At 42.7% G+C, this 23,985-nt stretch overlaps 2 protein-coding genes across 2 annotated transcripts in view; one reads left to right on the top strand and one right to left on the bottom strand.

Annotated features, from left to right (window-relative positions):
• The window catches only part of PCNX2 (pecanex 2), a 140,934-nt gene extending 131,498 nt beyond the window's left edge, over nt 1-9,436 (bottom strand). The window contains exons 1-5 of the mRNA XM_063124381.1: nt 9,284-9,436; nt 7,926-8,125; nt 6,745-6,862; nt 4,082-4,118; nt 1,884-3,170 (exon numbers count right to left, since the gene is read on the bottom strand). Of these exons, the coding sequence (XP_062980451.1) occupies nt 1,884-3,170; nt 4,082-4,118; nt 6,745-6,862; nt 7,926-8,125; nt 9,284-9,436 (1,795 nt within the window). The remainder of the gene's footprint in view (nt 1-1,883; nt 3,171-4,081; nt 4,119-6,744; nt 6,863-7,925; nt 8,126-9,283) is intronic.
• Nucleotides 9,437-15,040: 5,604 nt separating this feature from the next.
• The window catches only part of MAP3K21 (mitogen-activated protein kinase kinase kinase 21), a 46,954-nt gene continuing 38,009 nt past the window's right edge, over nt 15,041-23,985 (top strand). The window contains exon 1 of the mRNA XM_063124375.1: nt 15,041-16,399. Coding sequence (XP_062980445.1) covers nt 15,595-16,399 — 805 coding nt within the window. The 5' untranslated portion in view covers nt 15,041-15,594. The remainder of the gene's footprint in view (nt 16,400-23,985) is intronic.

Raw genomic sequence — 23,985 nt, 5'->3', positions numbered from 1 at the left:
GAACCTGCCTGGGTATTAACATCTGCAGGAGAGGTCCTTTTGAGGGCACCATTAGCTGCAGAGAATCATTTGTTGGGCATGTGTAAAGGCACTTTCTCTTGCATCGCCCGCAAACTATCGGATGCCCTCCCTCAAAAACTACAGTTGGTCCCCAGTCTCTTGGCTTTTAGAAAGGGTGTGAAGACACATCTTTTTAGCTCAGGGCTCATCTACACCAAGCAGGATATTCCACTATGAAAGCAGTATGAAAGTGGTATATAAAAGGCAGGTGCCACACCACTGTTTTATAGCGGTATTGAAGTACACTCACAACTGTTGGGGCCCATGACACAAACCACATAACACTTTCATAGTGTTATGTCCAGATTGGTGTAGATGTGTCATGGGCCCCAGCAGTTGTCAGTGCACTTCAGTTCCACTATAAAGTAGTAGTGTACATCCTGCAGTGCACTTCAATACCCTATAAAACAGTAGTGTGGCACCTGCCTTTTATATACCACTTTCTTACTGCTTTCATAGTGGAATATCCTGCTTGGTGTAGATGAGCCCTGAGTCTTTTAAGGATGCAATTTTATCAGGATAGTTATAAGTGTCCAACCTGGGAGGCTAATTGTTGTGTTTCCTTGCCCTTCTGCCGAAATGCGAGACAATAAAGAAAGCTGCCAAGTAATCCACAAAGCTTTATTCAGTAAATAAACATCTCTTTGCGCCTCAAGAGAGTTTAAAGCCTAGGCTAAGCTAAGCAAGACAATTGTTCTTTCTAGAAAAGGGAAGAAGTTCCTTTCCTTGAGGACTTTCACTTCAAGGATTTCTTGGAAGAAGCCTTTGGCAAGAGGCTAGTCGAGCTGACTGCGTCTCGCCTACCTTTAGCTCCACCCGTTTAAACCTATGGCGGACACTGGGATCAACCAGCTCTTAAGTTCCCTCCCCATCAGAGGATTCCTGAGTTCCCACGGACTGCTAGTTGTTAATGTTTTCATTGATAAGGTCTGGTGAAGATTCCTCCCTATTGGGTGAAGAGCCTGGGAGAATCACCTCCCCCACTTCCTCTGTAAGCTGGGACATTTCTAGTCCTGTTTCTTCGGCATCGGAATCTAACTTTGATTGATAGCCTGAAACTCCTTCCCCCACACCAAGGGGAACAGGCCTTGTCATGATACTAATGACTATCCAGTGCAGGCTGGATGGAACATGGAGGGGATCCTCTCCTCCGTGCTCCATCTACCCTGCAGTTTTCGTTAAATGCTTGATTTTGAGCGTCTAGTTGGGGAGCTTTGGGGGGGGGGGGGGAGAAGCTGTGTGGTGCATATGAAGCTGTGTAAAGGAGCCTCTGCGATCCCCTCCCCTCCCCTGACGCTCTCTTTCTGCCCTCTCCACACTTCGTTCCCAGTGCAAACAGAACCATGCCAACTCTGAGGCCAGAGGGGACAGGACAGAACGAGCTGCTTCTGGGAACTAAGGTGTCTAGTGGCCATAAGAATGCTCTGTAAAATATTGTGTTTTTTCCATTTTTAATGTTGTTTTTACTGTATTATGGTTTTATTGGAGTTATTGAAGGCTTTTTAGAAAATAAGTTGGTATATAAATGTAAATAATAAATAATACTGCTGCTGCAGAACAAAGGAGCATGTGTTTGTTCCATGACAAACCAACAGAGGATTCTTGTCACATAACTTGCTCATTTTTAAACAGTTTAGTACCTTTATATAAGATGTGACAGCATTTGGTAGTTAAATTTTTCCCCATTAAAATCATGTCATATAACGGTTGTTCTTTGTCATATGCTATTTTGGCTTCAGCAACAATTGCTCTCCACATAGTCAGGTGCTCAGAAATTCCTTATGTGCCCAGGAAACTAAGAATTTCGAAATCATGCAGCATACCTCCGCTGAGACCCTTATCTTTTGCAGTCTCTGGTTTCCAGTCTGATGCTGTTGCCTTTGAAGTATTGATGGATTCCAGCAGTGAGACAAATTCCAAGAAATTAGATTCATTGGGTATCTGTCCTTCTTTAGCTTCTAGATCAGATTTAGAGGTCGGCAAAAGTTTTTCTTTATCACTGACTGCCTCTGAAGAATTCTTACTTAAAAAAACATCTGTCCCGCTGTCGACACTGAGCACACGAGCATGTCTCTTTTCATAAGCAGTTTTATACGAGGGCACACCCAAATTCTGTTGTCCTTCTTTTGAATTTAAAGTTGTGACTTCTACATTCTCAGAAACGTTTTCTGGACAATTTCCTGCTTCTTCGCAATTATTTGTTGGATTGTCACCATATTCTTTTGCAATATTGTCTTGTTCACCAGATTCATAGCCAGAACACTGGTTGGAAGATGCATCTACATTTAAATTCTCTGGTGTTCTTAAGCTTTCACTTATTTCTTGATAAGCATGGCCTCCACTGTCATCGGATAGTTCAAAAGTAATGACAGGGATTCTCATCTGTTCATTGTTTTGTTTACTGTTTTGATCTGCTGTAGCAACACCGGACTCTGGATCTGAGCTGGATTTTTCAGTGCCCAACATTTTCAAATGGCATGAGCCTTCTAAATCAATTGTTGAATTCTGGATACTACTCATAGTGATAACTATTTTAATGGGTTCATGTAATGAAAGTGGGTCTCCAGGGAGGGAATTGTCAACAAGCGCAACAGCTACCTCACTTTCTGAATCATCAAGGTGTCCCTTCATGTCATCAACATAAGAACTTTCCACAGGTCCATCAGTTCCCTTGGCTGCCATGGTATTGCACTGTGGGCAGCTAGTAATAATGCTCTCTTGAGCTGGTGCATCTGGTAATTTCTCTCTCCTGAAACATTTTGGATTGCTTAAATGCTCTGAAATTATGACTGAATTATCACTGCCCCAAGGTTCAAAGGAAATGCCAGTTTTTAAAATGTCATATTGAGACAAAGAGAGATTTGGCAATTTTTTAACAACACCTTTATCAAAAGTAATATCCTCCACTCCGTTGTGGCCAGAAGGCTGTACCTTTTCTTCTTTTTCACTACTTGTGTTACTGATAAATGTCTCCATAGTTGGCTTGGCCACTATTGCTGATGTGGTTGAACTTGACATTCGTGCCATCGAAGCAGATAGAATATCTGCTTTGACACAGGGTGAGGTAGATGAAACTGGTGGGACAGGCTGGTCTTCCAAAACCATTACACCTAATAAGAAGAGACACAAATGTAGGGTTAGACCAAATATATGTGAAATCCTGATGCTAAAGGCATTCCAGAGAATCAATGGAACAGTGCATAGTCAGGCATCTAAATTCAATGTCTTTCAATAGAATATGAACATGACTACATTGCTTTTACAGTACCCATTAATGTCTTGTAAAGCAGAGAGGAAGAGTTAGATGTGCTCAGACACCCGTCTTAACATAAATAGCATTACTGGAAGATGGAGAGGTAAAAACAGCTTCCGTCACTTCTCCCACCCTGTTGTCAAGAGACCAACAGGGCTTAGGATGGAGGGAAGGGTCTGACATAAGAGCCCTCCATCATTTGGGCTGTAGGCACATAGGACTGCACTCTTTGTTTAAACAAGTAAAATAACTAATGGCTGCAATCCTAATAAACCCATGGGAAATTTAGGCTGCACACCTAAACACACTTAGTAGGGAGTAAGTCTCACTGAACACAATGGGGCCTACTTCAGAGTAAACATGCATAGGATTGTGCTGTAAGCCCCATAGAACTCAGGGGAAATTATGCTGTGGGTGGCTCTGCACAACTTCAAAAGACAAAGCCTTGGAGGAAGATTACAACAGCATTTAACCATTTGTTTCTTTTGGATGTCCACCACAAAGAGAAAAAGAGTTATAAAGGAATATAACTCACTTTCTTTTAGGAGGAGTAAAGACACAAAAGTACAGTAATGTTTTAAATGAGCTTGAGGAATGAAATGAACTAAACTCAAGATCTGTTTCTTCATGAAAATAATTGCTAACATTTTAATCAAACATACACATGGGTTGTGTGAAGTTCAGAGTCACCATTTATTTATAAATATGCTGTAAATACTTAAGAAGTGTATTTTTTCCAAAGCAGTTTAATAACAGTAACACACGTACCTTTCAGATCTTCAATAGTTTCTTGTGCTGGCAGCTCCTAAAATGAAGCACAAATATAATATGATACAGATTCTTGGATAATTTAAATTTAAGGATTTCACAGCAGCAAACCATAGTAAGTACAACCTATATTCAATTAAAATCAAAGTCAAAAATTATAACAGATGAAAAATGATTACTTAGAATATACTGCATCTTATAGATACTGAGCACTCTGAATACAATAAAGTAGGAGATGAGGCATTACAACTGTTTTGTTCACATTACATTTCATGAGTGAAGAAAAATAAATTCAAAGTTAGAAAGCATTATTATGATCATCATCATCATCTTAACTAGTTCTAATTAAATTCTTAAAACTTGTAAGCTGGAAAAGAATATTGCTATTGCTCTTTGAAACTGCCTTTATACAAATCTATGGTGCGACCACATTTAGAAGACTGTGTACAGTTTAGATCCCCACACTTAAAAAAAAAGTTATTGTAGAGTTGGAAAAAGTGCAGAAAAGGGCAACTAAAATAATCACGGAACTGGAGCATCTCCCCCATGAGGGGAAGTTACAACAGCTGGGATTGTTCAGCTTGGAAAAAAGGATGCTGAGGGGAGTCGTGATAGAGGTGTACAAAATTATGCATGGATGGTGTGGAGAATACTAGAACCTGGGGTCATGAAGCTGATTGGTGGGAGATTCTGGACAGATAAAAGGAAGTACTTCTTCACACAGCACATAGTTAAACTCTGGAATTCACTACAAGATTTGGTGTTAGCCACCAATTTAGATGGCTTTAAAAGGGGGTTGATCAATGGCTACTGATCCTGATGGCTAAATGCAACTTCCAGTATCAGAAGCATTAAGCCTGTATACACCAATTATAGGGGAACATGGGTGGGAGTGTGCTGTTGCACCATGTCCTGCTTTGTTGGTCCCTGGTCAACAGCTGGTTGGCCACTGTGTGAACAGAGTGCTGGATTAGATGGTCCCTTGGACTGATCCAGCATGGCTCTTATGTTCTTAAATATGTCTAAAGTTCTACATAACTTCCAAGCATAAGGACTCAGCTTTCCACTGATATCGGTACTGGGATTATCTAGGAAACTGTACACATGGATGCCACTGATTTAATGGGTAAACCCTTGTATTCACAGGCACTCCATGAGTGCTCCACAGCTCTCACATGCATAGAAGCCTTAGGATTTGTTTTTATTCAGCCATCCCAGCGATTCTAAAGCACACACAAAGCTGTGGACACTAATTCACTGCTGTGAATAAGCAAGAAGACCTGTAAGACCAAGAGGAGAAGGAAACAGGCACTAGACTCAGGCAAAGTTCCCTTTTCCTTTTCTCCCACTCCCTAACAGATCATCAGCACTATCACAGTACTTACCACTGATCATATTTTCAAAAGGGGGCTAAATCAAAGATGCAGTATTTTTTTAAAAATCTCCCTGGTCATTGTTGCTTTAAAAAAAAATCCTTTAGCATTTTTGGCCATTATTTTTTTTCAAATTTATCTCCATAACAATGTCCAGAGCTAAATGTTTTTGGAGCTAGATGGGTGTCACCCAAAAAGTCCTCCCTGCTTTCCTCATCTGGTAATGTGTAGTAGAACAAAATGTGTGACATGCCATTAAAGTGCAACAATTAGAAGGCAAAACATAGTCCTTAACAGAAATCTAAACTATGTCATAAAAGTCGTCCAAATTTCCCTGCCCCTGCTTCACTTTATTGACTACCACTTGCGAGGACCAGCAAAATTTGGAGCACAATGACATTGCATCATACATATTGTTTTACTAAGAGGAAGAGATGGAGGATGCTATTTTTAGACTAAGGGCCTTGCTAGACCCTGCTGGATAAGCCGGCAGGGAGGCGGGGCAACGGCGCGCTAACTTTAGCGCGCGCCGCCCCGCCTCCTAGACGGCCGACGCACATGGACTGCGGAAGCCCTGTAGCGTCAGCCATTTTTTTTGTTTTTGTTAAAGGGGCCACATACGCCCCGAAGACTCCGGAGAAGGTAGGTGGTTTTTTTTTTAATTAAGCCCCCCCATCCGCTCCTGATCCCCTCCCATGCCTCCTGCCCACTCTTTCCCCGCCCTCCCTCCCCGTCCCCTGTGTCGCCCTCCGCCGTCTCGTGTCGCCCTCCGCCATCCCCTGTGTCGCCCTCCGCCACCCCCTGTGTCGCCCTCCGCCGTCCCTCGCCGTCCCCTGTGTCGCCCTCCGCCCTCCCCCTCTCCTGCCGGTCCGGCCTTCCCCCCCCATGTCCTCCCCCAGATCCCCCCGGCCCAATGGGCACAGCACTCGTATGAGCGCTATGCCCAGCCCGTGGCTTTTCCCGGCTACTCGCGAGTAAGCAAGTAGCCGCAAAAAGCCACGGACCTTGCTAGACGTTCCGCAGCCCCGGCCTCAGGCCGGGGCTGCGGAAAAGGCGCACCATAAGCGACTTCACTTATGGCACGTTAAGGGAGGTCTGAGCATGGCTTGACCCCGGATTCCCCTGTGCGTCATCTGGACGCACAGCAGGGAAACCGGGCCTCAAAGCGCGCTAAGGCCTCGTCTAGCAAGGCCCTAAAACTCATGGTGCATCTGTAGTTTTAATAGAAGCCAGTGGCAAATGTATGGAGAACAATATGGGGATAACATTGCAGAAAAAAGGTTTACTAACCAGTACTCCTGAAGAGTGATGAGAGAGTATAGCCTGCACTTTTACACTGCTATGTATGGTTGGTGTTGAACCATTACGCTTCATCTCTTCAACTGCACCACTGTCCCCTATATTATTGCTATTCAAAATAATAAAGGACAAAGAAGTCAGTCATTGTTATTTCTTACAATAAGAAGATAAGGAAGAAACTGGTTCCCAAAAGTGTCTGAACTTTTAAAACCCAACATGTTTCAGAACTTTAATTTTTCTTCAAGGGTAATCCAAAAGTGTAAACTTCTTGGCTCTAGGTCTGTGTGGGACAGACTTTGGGCTTTTGGGATCTCCTTTGGTTGGTTTTACTAGAACCCCAAATTAGAGCCAGGAGCAAATTAGTGAGGGAAGCAGTGGAGTACCTACGGTACCCCATGAGCCATAAACTGTGTACACAGAGATACATCGGAGTTACTATACATCAGGAATTCTAACATAAAAAGGCCTCAAAGTGGCCAGTAAAGCTGCACAAAGACCTGATCCAAGGCAACAAACTAATACTTCCATTTTGCAGGTGAGAAAAACTGAGCCCAAGATATATGTAATTACCACAAGACCAGCTATGGAAGAGTGGTTTGTTTGTTTTTTTAAAAATCATTTTTTCTTGGGAGTCAGAAAACCTTGCCAGTTTACTGCAAATGACCCAGAGATCTACCAGTAGATTCTGATCTACCTTTTGCCCACTCCTGTTCTATATGACTCAGGAATGACCTAGAGCTTCTATTCTCTCCAATTGCACCCGAAGAAGGAAAATTATGTTTCTAAAACTCGTTGGGCTTTAATAAATTCAACCAATTTTGAGAAGCTGTTTCTCCCTTTACTTCTCATTGTCTACACTGACTTCTCTCTGACAAAGGCCATCACTGTTCCTGATCTAAATATGCATGTCATATAGTCCTTTCAGAAGACTGGCAGTCATGCCAATCAGTTGTGCTGCACGGAATAATCTAGCTCCCCTTCCCGTCCAGAACAGCTGTTTACTATTATCAACACTTTTCTGAGAGAGAGAGAGGAACCATGTTTGCAGCACCCATTTGCTCACATGGTTTCTCACTGAATAAGTGATACACACACAGAAGCCCCTAACTATATTCCTAACTAGATTGGGTCGCATCCAGAAATAATACTACACAGTAATGAAGAAAACTTACCTAAGATTTATATGCCGAATTGCATTATCTCTTTTAGCTTCTTTATTTTGCTTTCCCTCCCTCCAAGAGACTTTTTGTTGAATCACTTCTCCTTTATCAAACATAACATGAAGGCGATAGCTGACCACCTTGATGATCGTGAAAAACAAAGTCACAGAAATACAGTAGATGAAAGCTGTGACGGTATTTGGAGGGAATGCCTAGACGTAAGAATAATAAGAAGTTAATACAATGTAACTATTAATTTATCATAAGAGATCATCTATTTACAGTGTGACAATTTAATTTTTTTTAATTATTATTTCTTTTATTTCTATACCGCCCAATAGCCAAAGCAATATAACAAGATGAATTATTACTACTAAGCTTTTATGTTCTCCTGATAACTAGAAATTATAATATTTACAGAGTGTCTTTCTGGAGTGCTCAAAAGGTATTATCTCAGTAATTCTTATGACAACCCTGTAAAGTATAGTAGTAGTATTAAATATTGACATACTATGAGATGTGGGGAGATACTGGAGCTAATAAACAGTGGATTGCTTAAGGCCACACGGTGGCCATTATGAGATACAGCACAGAGACTCCTTAACTCAACAGTTTAACCACTACCCAAACTAACTCCTATTATTGTAGGAAGAGTTTTTAAAGAGAGCGTAATGCTATGGACTATTACATTTGCCTCATATTTATTTTTGTACTCTTCAAAAAAGTATGTATATGCGAACCTTCTCCCTTGTTCTTTGGTCATGCAAGAATTACAAGAATTGTAGATACCATGGCAAGTCTCTAAAGAGCTACATTGCCCCTTATACAGCCCACTGTACTTTTATTAATCAGTACAGGATCTAAAAAGAAAATATGCTCGACATATCACCCTTGGAGGAAGAACAACACAATTTATTTCATTTCTATACCACCCCATAGCTGATGACACAATGAGGAAATATTTCTTTTATTAAGTTCCAAAATAAAAGAAATGTTAAAATGCCAACAATATTTTTACATTAGTAGTAGTAGCAGCAGCAGCAGCAAAGCAGCTGCTTGTGGGTGGGTGTGGGGGGTCCTTATAGTTTTACCAGAAGACACTTTCTTGCCCATCTCAAGAATTCTTTCCCCTCATCCTGTCACCAAAATGTCCCCTCTGATCCGCTTTCACCTGCCCACCTGTTCATGGGCCTTTGCGTTTTTGCCATGCCCTGTTCTTACAAGGCCACCTACCTCTACCCCCGTCCTGGGCCTAGGCGTGAGGCTAAGGATGCCCCCTTGCTCTGAACAGAGGCCTACAACTGCACCCTTTGCCCTCTCCCTCCCCATTAACTGCTATTCCCGCGCGGCGGCCGGGCTTCCAGTCTCACCAGGTGCAGCGCCATAGGCAGCAGCAGCAAGAAAAGCCACAGATAGAGATGGCAGCTGTTGGTAAATTTGCTTTGCTCCGGGTCGTGATACCAGCCTCCAGTCAGTGCCGCCCACACTCCCTGCCGGAGCAGCTGCACGGCTTGAGACACCATCGCCCCCCGCTGCAGCCGCCGTCCCTCGCTCACTCTCCCCTCCGTTGCTTCTTGCTGCTGTTGCTGCCGCTGCTGCGGCTGAGATGCTCCTCGGAGCCGGGCGCCAGGACCTCCATGCCGGATGCTAGAAGGATTTTCCCATCATGCTTCGGGGCGCCCAGTACACCAGCCGGGATGAAAAGCAAAAGGAGGCGCCGTCCTCGGCACCGCCCCCCGAGCCCCGCTCAGGTCTTCACAATACCCGGCCGTTGTCAATCACACGCAGAGAGAGACACACAGCATGGAGGTGCCTGTTTGGGCTTGACACGCTTTTCCTTTCTCCCGGGTCTCCTTATTTTCCTTTACAGTCTGGTAATTTTTGACTCCCTACGTAATGGTGGGGATCTTTAGGTGGTCTCGTCTATTACGTCAGTTGTGAAGCACACAGCTGACACTTTTTTTTCCTCACCACATTCCATGCTTTACAACCACTTTTATATTCCAGTTAGAACAACAGAACTGTTTGCCAACTTTGATTTTTATACACACACGCAGAGAGAGAGAGAGAGAGAGAGAATGTGCAGTTTCATATTTTATACTCAATGAACACATCTACTTCGGAATAGCCACTTTAAAATATGTTTTTAAAGTAAAAGGCATAAAAATCATTTTTAAAAGTAAAAATAATAAAACAAGCATGTATAGATGACTAGCCACCCATCTCACTAGCTGTTGGGGAATGTGACAGAGAGGCAGGGCCGTCTTAACAGCATTATAGGCCCCCGGGCAAAGCAGTACACTGGGCCCTGCCTACACAACCACTCACAGGAATAAAAATGTAAATTATCGATAAAATAAACTTATATTTATTGGTACCTCCAACAAAATCAGTGTTTTCACATAAAAAAACATGCTGTACAGCAAAGATTAATCAATACAAACATTTGGACAATATAACATGAGCCTTGAACTTGAAAAACAAAGATTAGTGTTAAATTCTGGTCTGTGCATAGATTAGCATGGGGCCCTTATGCTCGTGGGGGCCCTGGGCAACTGCCCAGCATGCCCATGCATTAAGATGGCACTGCAGGGAGGGTGCTATTACTCTCATGCCCCACAGGCAGCTGGTTGATCACAGAATGCTGGACTAGATGATCTTTGGTATGGCTCAGCATTGCTCTTACGTTCCCCAACTATAGAGAACCAGTGTTTTGTAGTGGTTGGAGTACTGTACTGGGACTTGGGAGACCCATCTTGCAGTCCCCATTCAACCACAAAGCTCACTGTGAACACAATCCTATGCATATTTGGACAGAAAAAAAGTCTTATAAATCCCAGCATGCCCCAGCCATGACCAGCTGGGGCATGCTGGGAATTGTAGGACTTTTTTCTGTCCAAACATGCACAGGATTATGCTCTAGGTGACTTTGGGTTAGGCATTGACTTTTGGCCTAACCTACCTCACAGGGTTGTCATGAGGATAAAATGGAGAGGAGGACCATGCAAGACACCTTGAGTTTCTTGCAAGAGGAAAAAGTAAGGTATAAATGCAATAATAAATAAAATGTTTTTTAAAACTATGGAAACAAATATGCTGCCCTGGCATATCGATACTGCAAGGGCATATTTGTCGCTGTCCCCCATTACCTTCCCCTCTCCAGGTTGTTGTTTTTTGGGGAGGGGCTGAGCTGCAGGTCCTTGCACCACAGCCTTTGTTTGCCCTCTTGCTCGATGAAGACCATTTTGCTCTTCTCTGTGCCGTCCCATTCAAGGCCCATTTCTGCTTTAAATTCTGTGAACCACCCCAAGTCCTGGATATGGGTTTTCCAGTTTAAAATATCTGTCTCTAATCCTTTTATGCAACCTAGCAGCCACATTCCTTTCCCTCCTGCATTTCCTTCCCAGCAAGTTTCCAAGCTACAGTCAGGGCTGGTCCAAGAAATTTGCTGCCTAAGGCAAAGAAGCAGATACCGCCTCTTCTCCCCAAGTCATGGTGCACAGTACTCAAGGCTAGTCTAATTATTTTGGCACCTGAGGCAGAAAAATCCCACGACAGCACCTCCCATTTCCTGGGATTGAAAATACAACAATAAATTTAAAAACAATTTGCAGCCCTTTCATGAAGCCCCAACTCAGCTGTTTATGGCAGTTGCTTCATTCGGCTTAGTGATAGGGCTGGCCATGAGCTATTCACCCCTCCATTTCCAGCTTGATCATTCAATTGTTTCTTAATGAATAGCATTTAGATTCCACATCACACCTTAGCAAACACAAGCATTACTTAGAATGTCAGTCTGCCTTTGCATCAAGACTTTATTGTGATATTAATATTATGCATCTAAAGGTTGCACTAAGCACTGGACGACAGTGTGCACTGTGGGTAGAGTACAAAATAGACACTTGAGTATTTCAGGTTATATACTTGAGCATATGGAGGTTATATGTATTGTTTCATTAATAGAAGAATTCCAAAGCCAGGTTAAGCTTCATTTTTGTACTTTAAAATATATCCACTAGGGGGAGAGATGGGAGAACTTTCCTGTGTACAGTTTGACAACAAAATAAGGGAAAATGCTAATTTATTACTTCAGCAATTTATATTTCAACACACAACTTTTATTACCAGTGCCTATAACTAATATTTTAGTTATAGTACAATCCTCTGCATGTTTAGACAGAAAAAAGTTCTACAACTCCCAATGCGCCCTAGCCAACATAAAGCTTTTCTCTGTCTAAAAGACCATCATGTCACTTTTGTTTGGTGTTGCATTTAATTGTTGAAAACAGTTATCGTTTTATCAGGACATTATCTTGCATCTTCTCTACCCATATGGGCCTCAGCATTTTCTCAAGCTCTTCTGTTTTGAAACCACCTAACATTATTTCCATCTGAGGCCTGGGGTGTCAAGGCTGCCTGGTCCTTCCCCAGAAAAGAAGCCTGCAGCTGTGCACTTTGCTCCTATCTATAATTTGAACTCATCTTTTGATCATTCTTTGTTATTTTAGTTATTTCACCTATTAAACAGAATGATGTGTCCATTATAAAACGGAAGTATAGTTTACCATTTAATTAACCAAAGTGAAAAGGAAAAAAAGGAGGAAGAAAAGCTGCAGCACATGAAGAAGGGGTGGCTGGACAAAGCAGCATGTATTGTTTTTCCTGCCCCTACATGCACTGGTCGCACAACCAGGATTACCCTAATTATCCACACCACATTGCGGGTATGGTTCACTTTCATCCACCCAACAACCCATCCTGCAAGGCATGGGTTGTAAGATGGGTGAAAATGAACTACATGGGGACATGGGAAACAACCAATGCTGCGTTGTTTCCTCTGCTGATCATCCAAACTCAGACATTACGCAAGCCCATTTATAATATGTACCTGTAACTCACTGCTAATGAGGCTGAGTATTGTTTCTAATGTTAGTCCTACATAGAGGAGGCTCTCTGAAAGAAATGGGACTGAGGTTAGACTAACACTGGATACAATCCTATGATTTCATGTGACCACTTTTGAGCAGGTGAGCATGTGGGGACTGAAAACCATGCACACAAGTGGAATTCACCTTGGATAACTTCCGAAATGGTGCAATAAAAGTCCAGGAAGGCCGTAGAGTAAAGGAAGATAACACATACAACAGACTGTATAAATCTGGGTTATTTGTGTATTTATTTTAAACAATGTTATCCTAGTCTCCAGCCAAAAAGGCTTCCAGAGCAGTGTACAAAAGATCAATAAGACAGTTCCTCCCCGCAAGCTTACACTTAAGAAGAAAAAAGTGAACGTGTGCACCAGTTCTTGAAGTTACAAGTCCTTATAATGACCAATTTGAATGGTAATGGGTTAGGGAGGGGGGAGCGGGAGCCAGATGGTGCTAGAATCTCAGTAGAGCTGATGAAGTGGGCCCTGCAATCCCATCTCTCTCCCTACTAAACCCAGATGGAATGGCTACTGGTGGATGTTCAGTTGAAGGAGAGAAGTCAAATATACTAGGTGATTTTGGGGCAAAGGGACAATGCTTGGCATTAGCCTGTTATTAAACAGATAGATCAGATTTTAATATGGGTTTGTGTATACAGCCCAAATGCATGACACTAGGAATAACATGATTCAAAATGGTTTGATTTTGAATGTAAAGCTAACTGCTGTTTAAGCAGAGTTCCATATTTTATTCATCCTCCTCAAGCACTCATTCAGTTCTATCCAACTTTGGTGGGCAACTTGGAGTAACCTCTTTTGTACGTGTAGCTCAAAAAACCTCAAGATAATAATTAACAATCCATCAACTTCAGTGCATAACTGTACCTGGCAGCATTTATGGTTTTCTCTGTGGCTGACAGGATTTCCTGCCAACATGTTCTCCTGTATGAATCGGGATTCTAAAGTGTACAAACTGCCAATCAAGGAAGCTTTCCCTGGGACTGCTAGCATCCCCAATAATACATGGAAACAAAAAATACTACAGTGATATAGGTCTTCCAGCTATCAACCCTAAGAGACCAATTTATGTCTTTGATTTGTACCCCACCTTTCCTCCAAGAAAATGGAGCTCAAGGCGGCTAAAACCACCTTGGCCAGTATGTGTTTTAAACGACTTCCAAATCTGCACCCACAACACATGCCTGGAACACAGAAAGGCTGCGATTCGTTTCTCAACCCTTTCCTTCTTACAATGAGAGCCAGCCTCACAATCCTGTGTAGGGGTTTACAGGGAAGCAAGTCCTACTGGGTTCAATGGGGTTTCCTGGCAGGAAAATGTGCACAGGATTGCAGACAAGTAAACATGTAAATGTTTGCTCTGTAACAACACACTCCTCCACATGTGTACAGAAATAAATCCCATTGAGTTCAATCGAACTTTTTATTTTATTTTAAACACCAACAACACCGTTCGTCCCGATTCAAGCATATATTCCACGGCATATAACTATAAGCTCCACCCCCACCGCGCTCCCACAAGCGCAAGGGGAACCCTGGTCCAGCAATCCCATTCATTCGAGCAGAGCCTTCCGGAATTTCATGCGAAGGGAGCGCGAGGGCTTGCTGGCGCTCGGCAAGTTTCAAGAGTCTGCTTGTTGTTGTTTGTGTTGCCGCAGTCCCCCACCCTCCCGCCTTGAGGCGCTCTGGGCTCTTCTGGCGACCGCCCCTGCCCCAAGGGCTGCTCCCTCATGTCACCCGGTGCCTGAGGTGGGCGGTGGCGACGTCGCCACCGCCAGAGATACCTGTGCGGCTTCACTCTTTGACCCGCACCCAGAGCCTGGCCTCCGCGTCACGTGCCTTTGGCCGGCCAATCAGGGCCAGCCAGGAGTTGTTCGGGAGCTCCTCTCGGCGGCAGAGGAGTTGGCTGAGACGAGTTGAGAAAGGAGGCAGCTCTCTCCCCTGGCCCGGGCGGCGCCGTCAGCTGAGGTGAGGCCACCTTGCACTGCCGGCCGGTCTCCGTTTTCTGCCGCCGCCGCTGCCGCGGCCGCCACCACCACTTCCACCACCGTCGGAAGTTGGGCGCTTTACCTGTTGCCGCCTCCCACCGTTTCCCCCGCTCCCTCCCTTTCCCCACCCGCTGGGGCGCTGCTTCCTTCGCCTCACCTGGGCCCCTTCCTTCCTTGGAGCGCCCGGGGTTCAGCTTCGGGACTCCGGCGCGCTCTTGCCTTGCGCCTCCCTCGTGCCTTCTTCAGATTCTGTGCGTTTTCTCCGCCTTCCTCTCTTCTTTCTCCTCCTGCCTCCCCGTCCACCGTCTTGCGTTTCTCTCTCTCTTTTTCCAGCCAGTCTGGCCCCGGACCTTTCTGTTTCCTTCCCTCAGCCCATTCCTTGAGCCCCCAGACCTTTCTTCCGCTTGGTTCCATTATCCCGTGACCTTTTCACTTCCTCCTTTGCCTATGGCCCGCCTCCATAGCCCGCTGGTTTATGTCTCCTTTACCTTAAGACCCCAACCCTTTTACTGCCTCCCTCCCGGCTCAGCCTCTGGGACCGTGCCCTGATCCCTCCTTACACACCCAGTTTCCAAGCCCTCACCCTCTGTACCCCATCCAATGCGTCTGCTTCTTCATCAACGTTTGGTTTGTTTCACTGCTTTTCCTGTCCAATTAAAACAGCAAGGGGTGGGCTTCTTCAGAGGCTTCCCTGATAGTTCCTGATGTTGAGACTGAAGTTGACCTGGTTAGTGCCTCCACCTTGACCATGGCTTTGCTGGGCTCTGAGGGAGCAGCTGGTGGGACTTTAGAGATCAGCAACACCTCCTGCCCGCTCTGGACTGTGCTATATGACTATGATGCCACTGGGGAAGATGAGCTGAGTTTGCGGCGAGGAGAAATGGTTGAAGTTCTGTCTAAAGATGCAGCGGTCTCTGGAGATGATGGCTGGTGGGCAGGCAAAATTCACCACCGCCTTGGTATCTTTCCAGCCAACTACGTGACTTACCAGCCAGGATGTTACCAGCATCCCCAGCTAGGTTTGTTGGAGAAGTCAGGACATCAAGCCCAAAGCCTAGCTGTGAGTGATGGGCATCCTGTAGGTGGCAGAGGCCACATGGGTTCTCTAGCAGATATTGACTTCCAGCATTTGGAATTGCAAGAGATCATTGGGGTTGGGGGCTTTGGTAAAGTTTACAGAGCTATGTGGAAAGGCCAAGAAGTTGCAGTGAAAGCAGCCCGACAGGACCCGGATGAGGACATCATGGCCACTGCAGAGAGTGTGAGGCAGGAGGCAAAACTGTTCTCCATGTTGAAACATCCCAATATCATTGAACTTCGTGGTGTAAGTTTGCAGGAGCCAAACCTTTGCCTGGTCATGGAATTTGCCAGGGGAGGACCCCTTAACAGAGCTTTGTCAGGTGCTTCCCCCACCAACAGTGGGAGCCACTGGGGCCGTCGCATTCCTCCACATATCCTGGTCAATTGGGCAGTACAGATAGCTCGTGGGATGCTTTACTTACATGAAGAAGCCATAGTTTCCATCCTTCACAGAGACCTCAAATCAAGCAACAGTAAGTATTTTGAACAACTTTTAACAAAATAGGACAAGTTAAGTCCACCACCCCATGTTATAATAATGAACAGCACTGTGAGAAATGTTATTTTAAAACATTGTGGTATTTTAAAATGAGGTAATTAAACAATTTCCTATAATGCCTGAATCTGGCATGCCACAATGGAACTCTTAATTTCTTGTGATTAGTTGAATAAAAGGGTTGAGTGTCAATAGCAATAGTAACACTCATGGCTAGTTATGGAATTTGGCTTTTGAAGTCTACCTTTTTCTTTTTGCCATTCAGAATCTGCCTTTCAATTATCTTATATTACAAGATAATCCAGTTTGGTTACATGAAGTTTCTTTTCTGTTGTTGCAACAACACTTATGCATCCATAACCATTTCAATGCTTAGCTGTATTTCCATTCTTGGTTCTTCTTTGAAGAAGAAGGGTCTGGATTACCATCATCTATTGAATCTTTGGCTTATCGCACATGAGTTATTAAAACTGCAAAATCCCTTTATGGTGTGGGGAGTTAAGATTTAAACTACACAACTGGTGTTTATACTTTGCCTTGACTTGCAAATACTAGTCATGTGAGGTAGAATGCGACCTGAATCTATGGACTGATGTTTCGCGTTCCAACTTGTTAAACTGTGAAGAAGCAGTCGAGTTTATCACCTTAGCCTCAGATGAGTTTTAAGGTAGCTCATTCTGGTTTTCAATGTGAGTTTGAGGTTCTTAATTTCATACTCTAGGTTTTTTTTTAACTTCAGAAAGCATCATATTCTCTTTACCTGTCCTTCTGTACCATGTTTAATGAGTGTGCTGAGGGTTAGAGGTGTTGGGATACCCCACAGTGCCAGCCACATCTTAGATGCTCTTTATGAGGAAAACCAATCCCACAATATTTCAAATGGAGAAGGAAAGAAATAATCTTATCTTCATTATATTTTGTGGGGAGTGACCCTCTGTTACAATGAATGTGGAACAGTGAAAACTGACCTCAAAGTCAGTGAGGGAAACTTCCATGTGTTCCTCCTTCACACCCCAAGGCTCAGTCACTTTACTTCATTGGAACACTATTTCCTAGTTGGTGATATTATAGAAGGTAAGTTTTATATCCTGTTGCTAGAATAAGCCCACTTATTTATTTATTATTACATTTATATCCCACCTTTTTTCCTTCTTGCAAGAGATCTAAGATGACTTAAATTATTGTCCTCTCCATTTTATCCTCACAACAACCCTGTGAGGTAGGTTAGGCTGAGTTAGTGACTGGCCCAATGTCAACCAGTGGCTGAGTGGGGACTAGAATCCAGGTTTTCCAAGTCCCAGTCCAATACCATACTGGCTCTCTTTTATGTTTCTGCAGTGGCACTGTGTTTTCTTACAATCAAGTTCCTTTGTTTTAAGGCCAGCCAAGTCTCCAACACTGAGTATTACTCTTCCTCTAGAAGATATAATAACCATAAATTTAACATCCCCTTTTCATAGGGTATCCATGCGATCCACTGTTGATGTTCTCTGTTTTCACTTTAGGTGGATTGTGGATAAATCTCTTGACTGTTTCATAATGTCTGAAGTTAGATAGTACTGTGTTCAATGAAACCTGCTGTATTGCTACCAGTTGAACTCCCAGGTCATTGTTGGATATACACACGTGATGGAAAATGTAGCCTGAGAAATCTACTGTCCTACAAACAAACTGCACAGCAGCGTTCCCATGTGGCTGTTTGTGCAGCTTAGTGCAAAAACAGAGGAAGCAATAGGACAAACAACAACGAAAAGAAAATTACAAGTTTGCATGTATTTTCACAACAATCTTTCCACAGCCATTCATTAGAACTCAGCTACCCCTATGCTGACTGTGCTACTTCCTCACTCTGCAGTTTGGGCATGCAAGCTGCAGGTCTCCACACTAGAATAGTAGCAGCCATATGTGGATTGCATCGCACACTTAAGTGTGTCAATACACCTAAGAACATAAGAAGTGCCATGCTGGATCAGACCAAGGCTCCATCTAATCCAGCACTCTGTTCTCACAGTGGCCAACCAGCCAGGGACCAACAAGGCAGGACATGGTGCAGTAGCACCCTTCTACCCATGTTCTCCAGAAACTGGTGCACACAGGCTTACTGCCTCGAATACTGGAGATAGCAAACAACCATCAGGGCTAGTAGCCATTGATAGCCTTCGCCTCCAGGAATTTATCCAACCCCCTTTTAAAGCCATCCAAATTGGTGGTCATCACTACATCTTGTGGTAGTAAATTCTATAGTTTAATTATGCACTGTGTGAAGAAGTACTTCCTCTTCTTTGTCCTGGAACTCCTGGACAAATAAGCTTCATGGGATGACCCTGGGTTCTAGTATTTTGACAGAGGGAGAAAAATGTCTCCCAATCCACATTCTCCATACCATGCATAATTTTGTACACCTCTATCATGTCTCCCCTTAGCCTCCTTTTTCCAAGCTAAACAATCCCAGTTGATGTAACCTTCCCTCATAGGGGAGATGCTCCATCCCCTTAAGCATTTTAGGTGTCCTTCTCTGCACTTTTTCCAGCTCTATAATATCCTTTTTAGGTGTAGTGACCAGAACTGTACAAACATCAGTTCAGGCACAGGCATCTGTCCTGTATCCTCTGCGGTGAACACTGATGCAAAGAATTCAGCTTCTCTGCAATTTCCCTGTCCTCCTTTAGTACTCTGTTAACTCCATTGTCATCCAACGGTCCAAGTGCTTCCCTAGCTGGTTTCCTGCTTCTAATATATTTAAAGAATTCTTTATTGTTGGACTTGATATTATTAGTGATGTGTTCTTCAAAATGCTTTTTTGCATTTCGTAATCTTTGCTTGCATCTCCTTTGTGCCAGTTTGTGCTCCCTTTTATTTTCTTCACTTGGGCAAGACTTCCACCTGATACATTATCTGGATTAAATCCAACATTTTATGAGTGAACTCCTGCTTGTGCAGTGGGTTTCTCTTTGCTCTCTTCCTCCAGCAGTCCCTGCATGCCCCCAGGTTTCTGAAGCTAATTGGGGCGTATGCATTGGGAGACAGGAAATCTGTTCTGCTAGCAGTTTGTTCTGCTGAAAGACAGCCAGTATTGGATGCAGCCTTCTGTCTGTAAATGGTTAATGTTGTGAAAAAGAAGAGTGGTGACAAGGGGGTGACAAAAGAGAAATGCAGAATAAAGTTTTGGGGGAGTAAAGGAGAAGGGTTTGATATAGAAATAACCATTCCTTATGTATTTTAGGGTGGAACCAGACTTAGTAATGCTTACAATAGACCCATTGAAATCAAAGGGAATTATTTATTTACAATATTTATATACCACTCCCCATCCAAAAGATTTCGGAGTGGTGCACAAAAAATAGAATAAACAAACAAGAAATAAATAAAAACTTTTTTTATTTTTTAAAAGATCAAAGTTAGTAATTGCTAAATTCTCACTGATTTCAATGCATCTGTTCTATTATCTTCTCAAACACAGAAGCCTCATTTACTTCTAATTTGATAGTGACCAAATTCGCAGGATCAAATTAAGATTGTTTTAATCTGCAGCATGTTGTAGAGTTATTTGAGGGTTGTTTTCCCCCTCAAACAAGCCATGTCACCCAGGTTTGGATGACATAAGAAGCTGCGACCGGGTGGGTAGTTAGGGAAATGGCAGCCACCACAACAAGAACAAGCCACTGTGACTATTTTAAGCTATGGTGGCTTGTTTGATCATGTGAACTGGCCCATGTTTGCAGATCAGAAGGGAGAAATGATTAGTCAGGTGCCTTTGTAATGAGTCTTCATATGTTTCAATGTCAAACAAAAGGAATCCCATGGAAGAAACTTCATACCACTGGGCACCTCTTGGAAAGGTAATGAAGGAAAATTCGTCCTGATTTTGGGAGAGAGGGAAGACATAAGTGTTGGCTTTTGGTAACTTGGCACTATATAAAATGTGCAATGATCAAGCATAATGCATTTAATAATAGCAAGCTTCTTCTTTTTTTCATTGAGACTACATTGTGAGTCTTTCATCCATTAGTGAAAATGAGTGTATGCCCACTTGTATATTTATGTAGGCACACACTATTCTGTACAAATGTTATCTCTCTTTACATTTATACAGAAAGAAAAGAATACATCTTCTCACACATGTCCCCATATGTATGCATATATGCATGGGATCTGTAAACCTCAGCAGCAGAGTGGAAGATGCTCCAAGAAATAGAAGGAAAAGGAAATCCCCTTAAACCAGGCTCTGCCTTTGTAGCTTAAACATGCACATTCTTCTGCAATGGTCCACAAATATGAGGCCAAATGCTGAAATATGACTTTTGTATTGGGATTATGAGAAAGTTGCAAGAAGCCAACAGAAGAAGTGGAAGAAGCCTCATTACTCTACTAAGTGGAATCAAAGTGGAATTATTCCAGCACCCAAACTAGAGATTTGTTCAAAGGTTATATCATTGGTCATGCCAATTGCATTGAATGCTGCATTATTTCTGTTGAAAAAATAAAGACTCTAAAGCTGCATTTTTAAACATATTACTAGGCCTGTTCAGACAACATGCTAAGGCATGGTTAGGCCACTATGCCTTTTGCAGCAAGTGATTAGTGAGCATGTTTAAACCATGGCTATGTAGCCACCATGGTTAGGAATGGTTCACACAACATGCTAAGCCATATTATTTAGCTCAAATGCTTAACCGTCATTATTTATTTATTTATTGCATTTTTATACTGCCCAATAGCTGAAGCTCTCTGGGCGGCTCACAAAAATTAAAACCATGAAAAGCATAAAAACAACCAACAATTTAAAAACATGAATACAAAATACTATATAAAAAGCACAACCAGGATTAAAACCACACAGCAAAAATAGATATAGGTTAAAATATAGAATTAAAACAGCAAAGTTTAAATTTAAGATAAATTAAGTGTTAAAATGCTGAGAAAATAAAAAGGTCTTCAGCTGGTGATGAAAGGAGTACACTATAGGCGCCAAGCGAACCTCTCTGGGGAGCTCATTCCACAGCCAGGGTGCCACAGCAGAGAAAGCCTTCCTCCTAGCAGCCACTTGCCTCACTTCTGCTTATTCAGCGTATTGTCTGAAGAGGTCCACTGTAAACTTAGTCATGTAGTTTGCAAAGAGATTTAATGTCTGGATAAACATTAGGATTGGGTTGTAAGATAATGCTACATTCTGTAATTATCCTTCTCTAATACATCTTTGTTGACCTGCTACATGCTTATCCTTTCAGCCTTAAACACCCTTAAATGGAAGCAAATTCCATTGATTTCAGTTGAACTATTTTCCAGGTTAGAGTACTCAGCATTTTATATGTAGACTTCTTGCAGGATGTCAAAGCGTCCCTGCTCTTCTCCAGCCCTGCCACAGTTGCATACTAGCCTTACACAATAAACTCCCTAATTGCTTTTCAACAACAATAAGTGTGAGTTCCTATCCACACATAAGTGAGTAGAATAGCCTTGCTGTGTGCCAGACAGCTTGGTTGTGCTCCACTTTGGTTCTGTATAGATATAAACAAAATCTGGTTAGTTCACTTCAGGGCAAGAGAAGCAGAATGCAGGGTTTACAAAGGCTAAACATTTTTTTTTTAAAAAAAAAAGTTCATGAAATGGCAGGGCATTGTTTTATGAAGGAAGGTGTTTACAGAGAAGTACAGAGCCACAAACGAATTAAACAAAATAATTTACACATGGTGTGTACATGAGATTGATTATAAGGCTTGTTGCTAATTGAATCAAGTAATACCAAATATCTGCGAAAATTGCTTAACTATGTTCAACATGACAGGCATGGTAGCAATGGATGCATTGTCTTGTGGAACTACAGTTTACTAGGTATAAGAAATTGCAGTGCGAGGATGGAGAAAATATGAAACATAGCAGAAGTGGTCTTGGTGCAATAAGTGAGAACCAACTGCACTGTTAGTTACTTTCGTAGAAATATGTTACACAATAATAAGCAGTACATTTTTGTTCATTGAGGGACTAGACATTCAGTCGAAATGTAATACATTTTCCCTTTATTTAAAATAAATTGAGGAGGGAGATTTAAGTGGTGTTGGATTAAGTACCAACATATCCCACATATATATTATGGGTGCCCCTGGAAAATAACCGGAAACAAGCCAAAACACTCATTTCTACATTGGAAGAGGTCCAATGAAACCACTCGTTTCTGTGTCGTAAGAGTAGCACTAGTGTTTTTGCTTGTTTCCAGGGCTGCTCTTTGAAGCACCAGCTTCCTGGCACTAGTGGTAAGTTCTACTGGCGTAACACAAGAAGCAAAGGCGTAACAGCAGTGTTGGCTACTGCCCTTGGAATATAAATCAAGCAAATCCAAACCGCAACTTCCTATTTTACATTACAGCACAAGTGCCAAACTGAAAAGCTTATGAAGCTGGAAAGGTACCATCAAATGTAGGGACCTTTTTTTTACCACTGGGCTTTAATTTCAAAAATCTCATTCTAACTGGAATTTAATGTATTTTTAGGGAATTAATACACTCTCTTCACTTCTACCATAAAAGAACTACAGTGAGGCTGGCTGGCTGGCTTCATTTTAAAAGCAAGGGGTTATATTCAATATTAGTCTAACTTAAGTTTTATTCATTTCAGTGCATCTACTTCAAGTAGAAATTACATTGGATACAGCCTAAAGTAACAATATATTTATAAGTTTTTAAATTCGATAGAAGTATTTATGTATAATTTTTCAGGCCACTAGGGCCCTCAAATTGAAGTAACAATAAAATAATAATAATAATAATAATAATAATAATAATAATAATAATAATAAATCATAAAAGCAAAAACCAAAACACTTTTTAAATTGGCCAAACTCCAAGAAAAACAATGCAGCTTTTACTGCATGTCTAAAACTGAAAAAGAAAAGGAGCCAGCCTGATCTCTCTTGGGAGGAAGCTCCATAGTTGAGGTGCTCCTACAAAAAAAAAGAAGCTCTATCATAAAACAAATAGAACAACAATAAAAGAACAGATTCAAACCAACTAAAGTTACCAAAAATCAGCCTAGTGAAGAGTCTTTCCTCTTGCTCTCCACAAGGAGTCCACGTGGAGGGATTGTTAGGTAATATTCCCCTGTACCTGTAGTCCTTGTTTTTCTTATTCCCTCACTCTCAACCTAACTAATAGACCTCTTGATACCATTTTTGGCTTTGAGTGACTTTTTGGAATGGGGGAGTGTAAGGAATGAGCAAACAAGACAAAGTTTAAGCCATGGTGCTTGTGGGGCATCGTTTGCCTAATTACCCACCTGAGTGTGGTTTGTTGTAGGGCTGTGCACACCCCACCAATTGCTTCATATCCCGATCCAGACAGGGCCCGAACCAGTTCGGGTCAATCTGGACCCCCCCGACCTACTCCAGAACCGGATCCAAAGCAAGATCTGGAGGTCCGGATCGATATTCAGATGGCATTTTGCCCCCCCTTCCCCACTTACCTGCCTCCATGGAGGCAGTTAAGTGGGGAAGGGAGAACAAAATGGTGTCCAAATAAGCCCTCCTCCTCTTACCTGGCTCCACCACTGTTGCCGCACGGACCACGCGGT

This window comes from Elgaria multicarinata, chromosome 4 (genome assembly GCF_023053635.1).
Source record: "Elgaria multicarinata webbii isolate HBS135686 ecotype San Diego chromosome 4, rElgMul1.1.pri, whole genome shotgun sequence".
Classification (NCBI taxonomy): domain Eukaryota; kingdom Metazoa; phylum Chordata; class Lepidosauria; order Squamata; family Anguidae; genus Elgaria; species Elgaria multicarinata.
The sequence above is the reverse complement of the archived record's forward strand: the minus strand, read 5'-3'. Positions and strand labels throughout refer to the sequence as shown.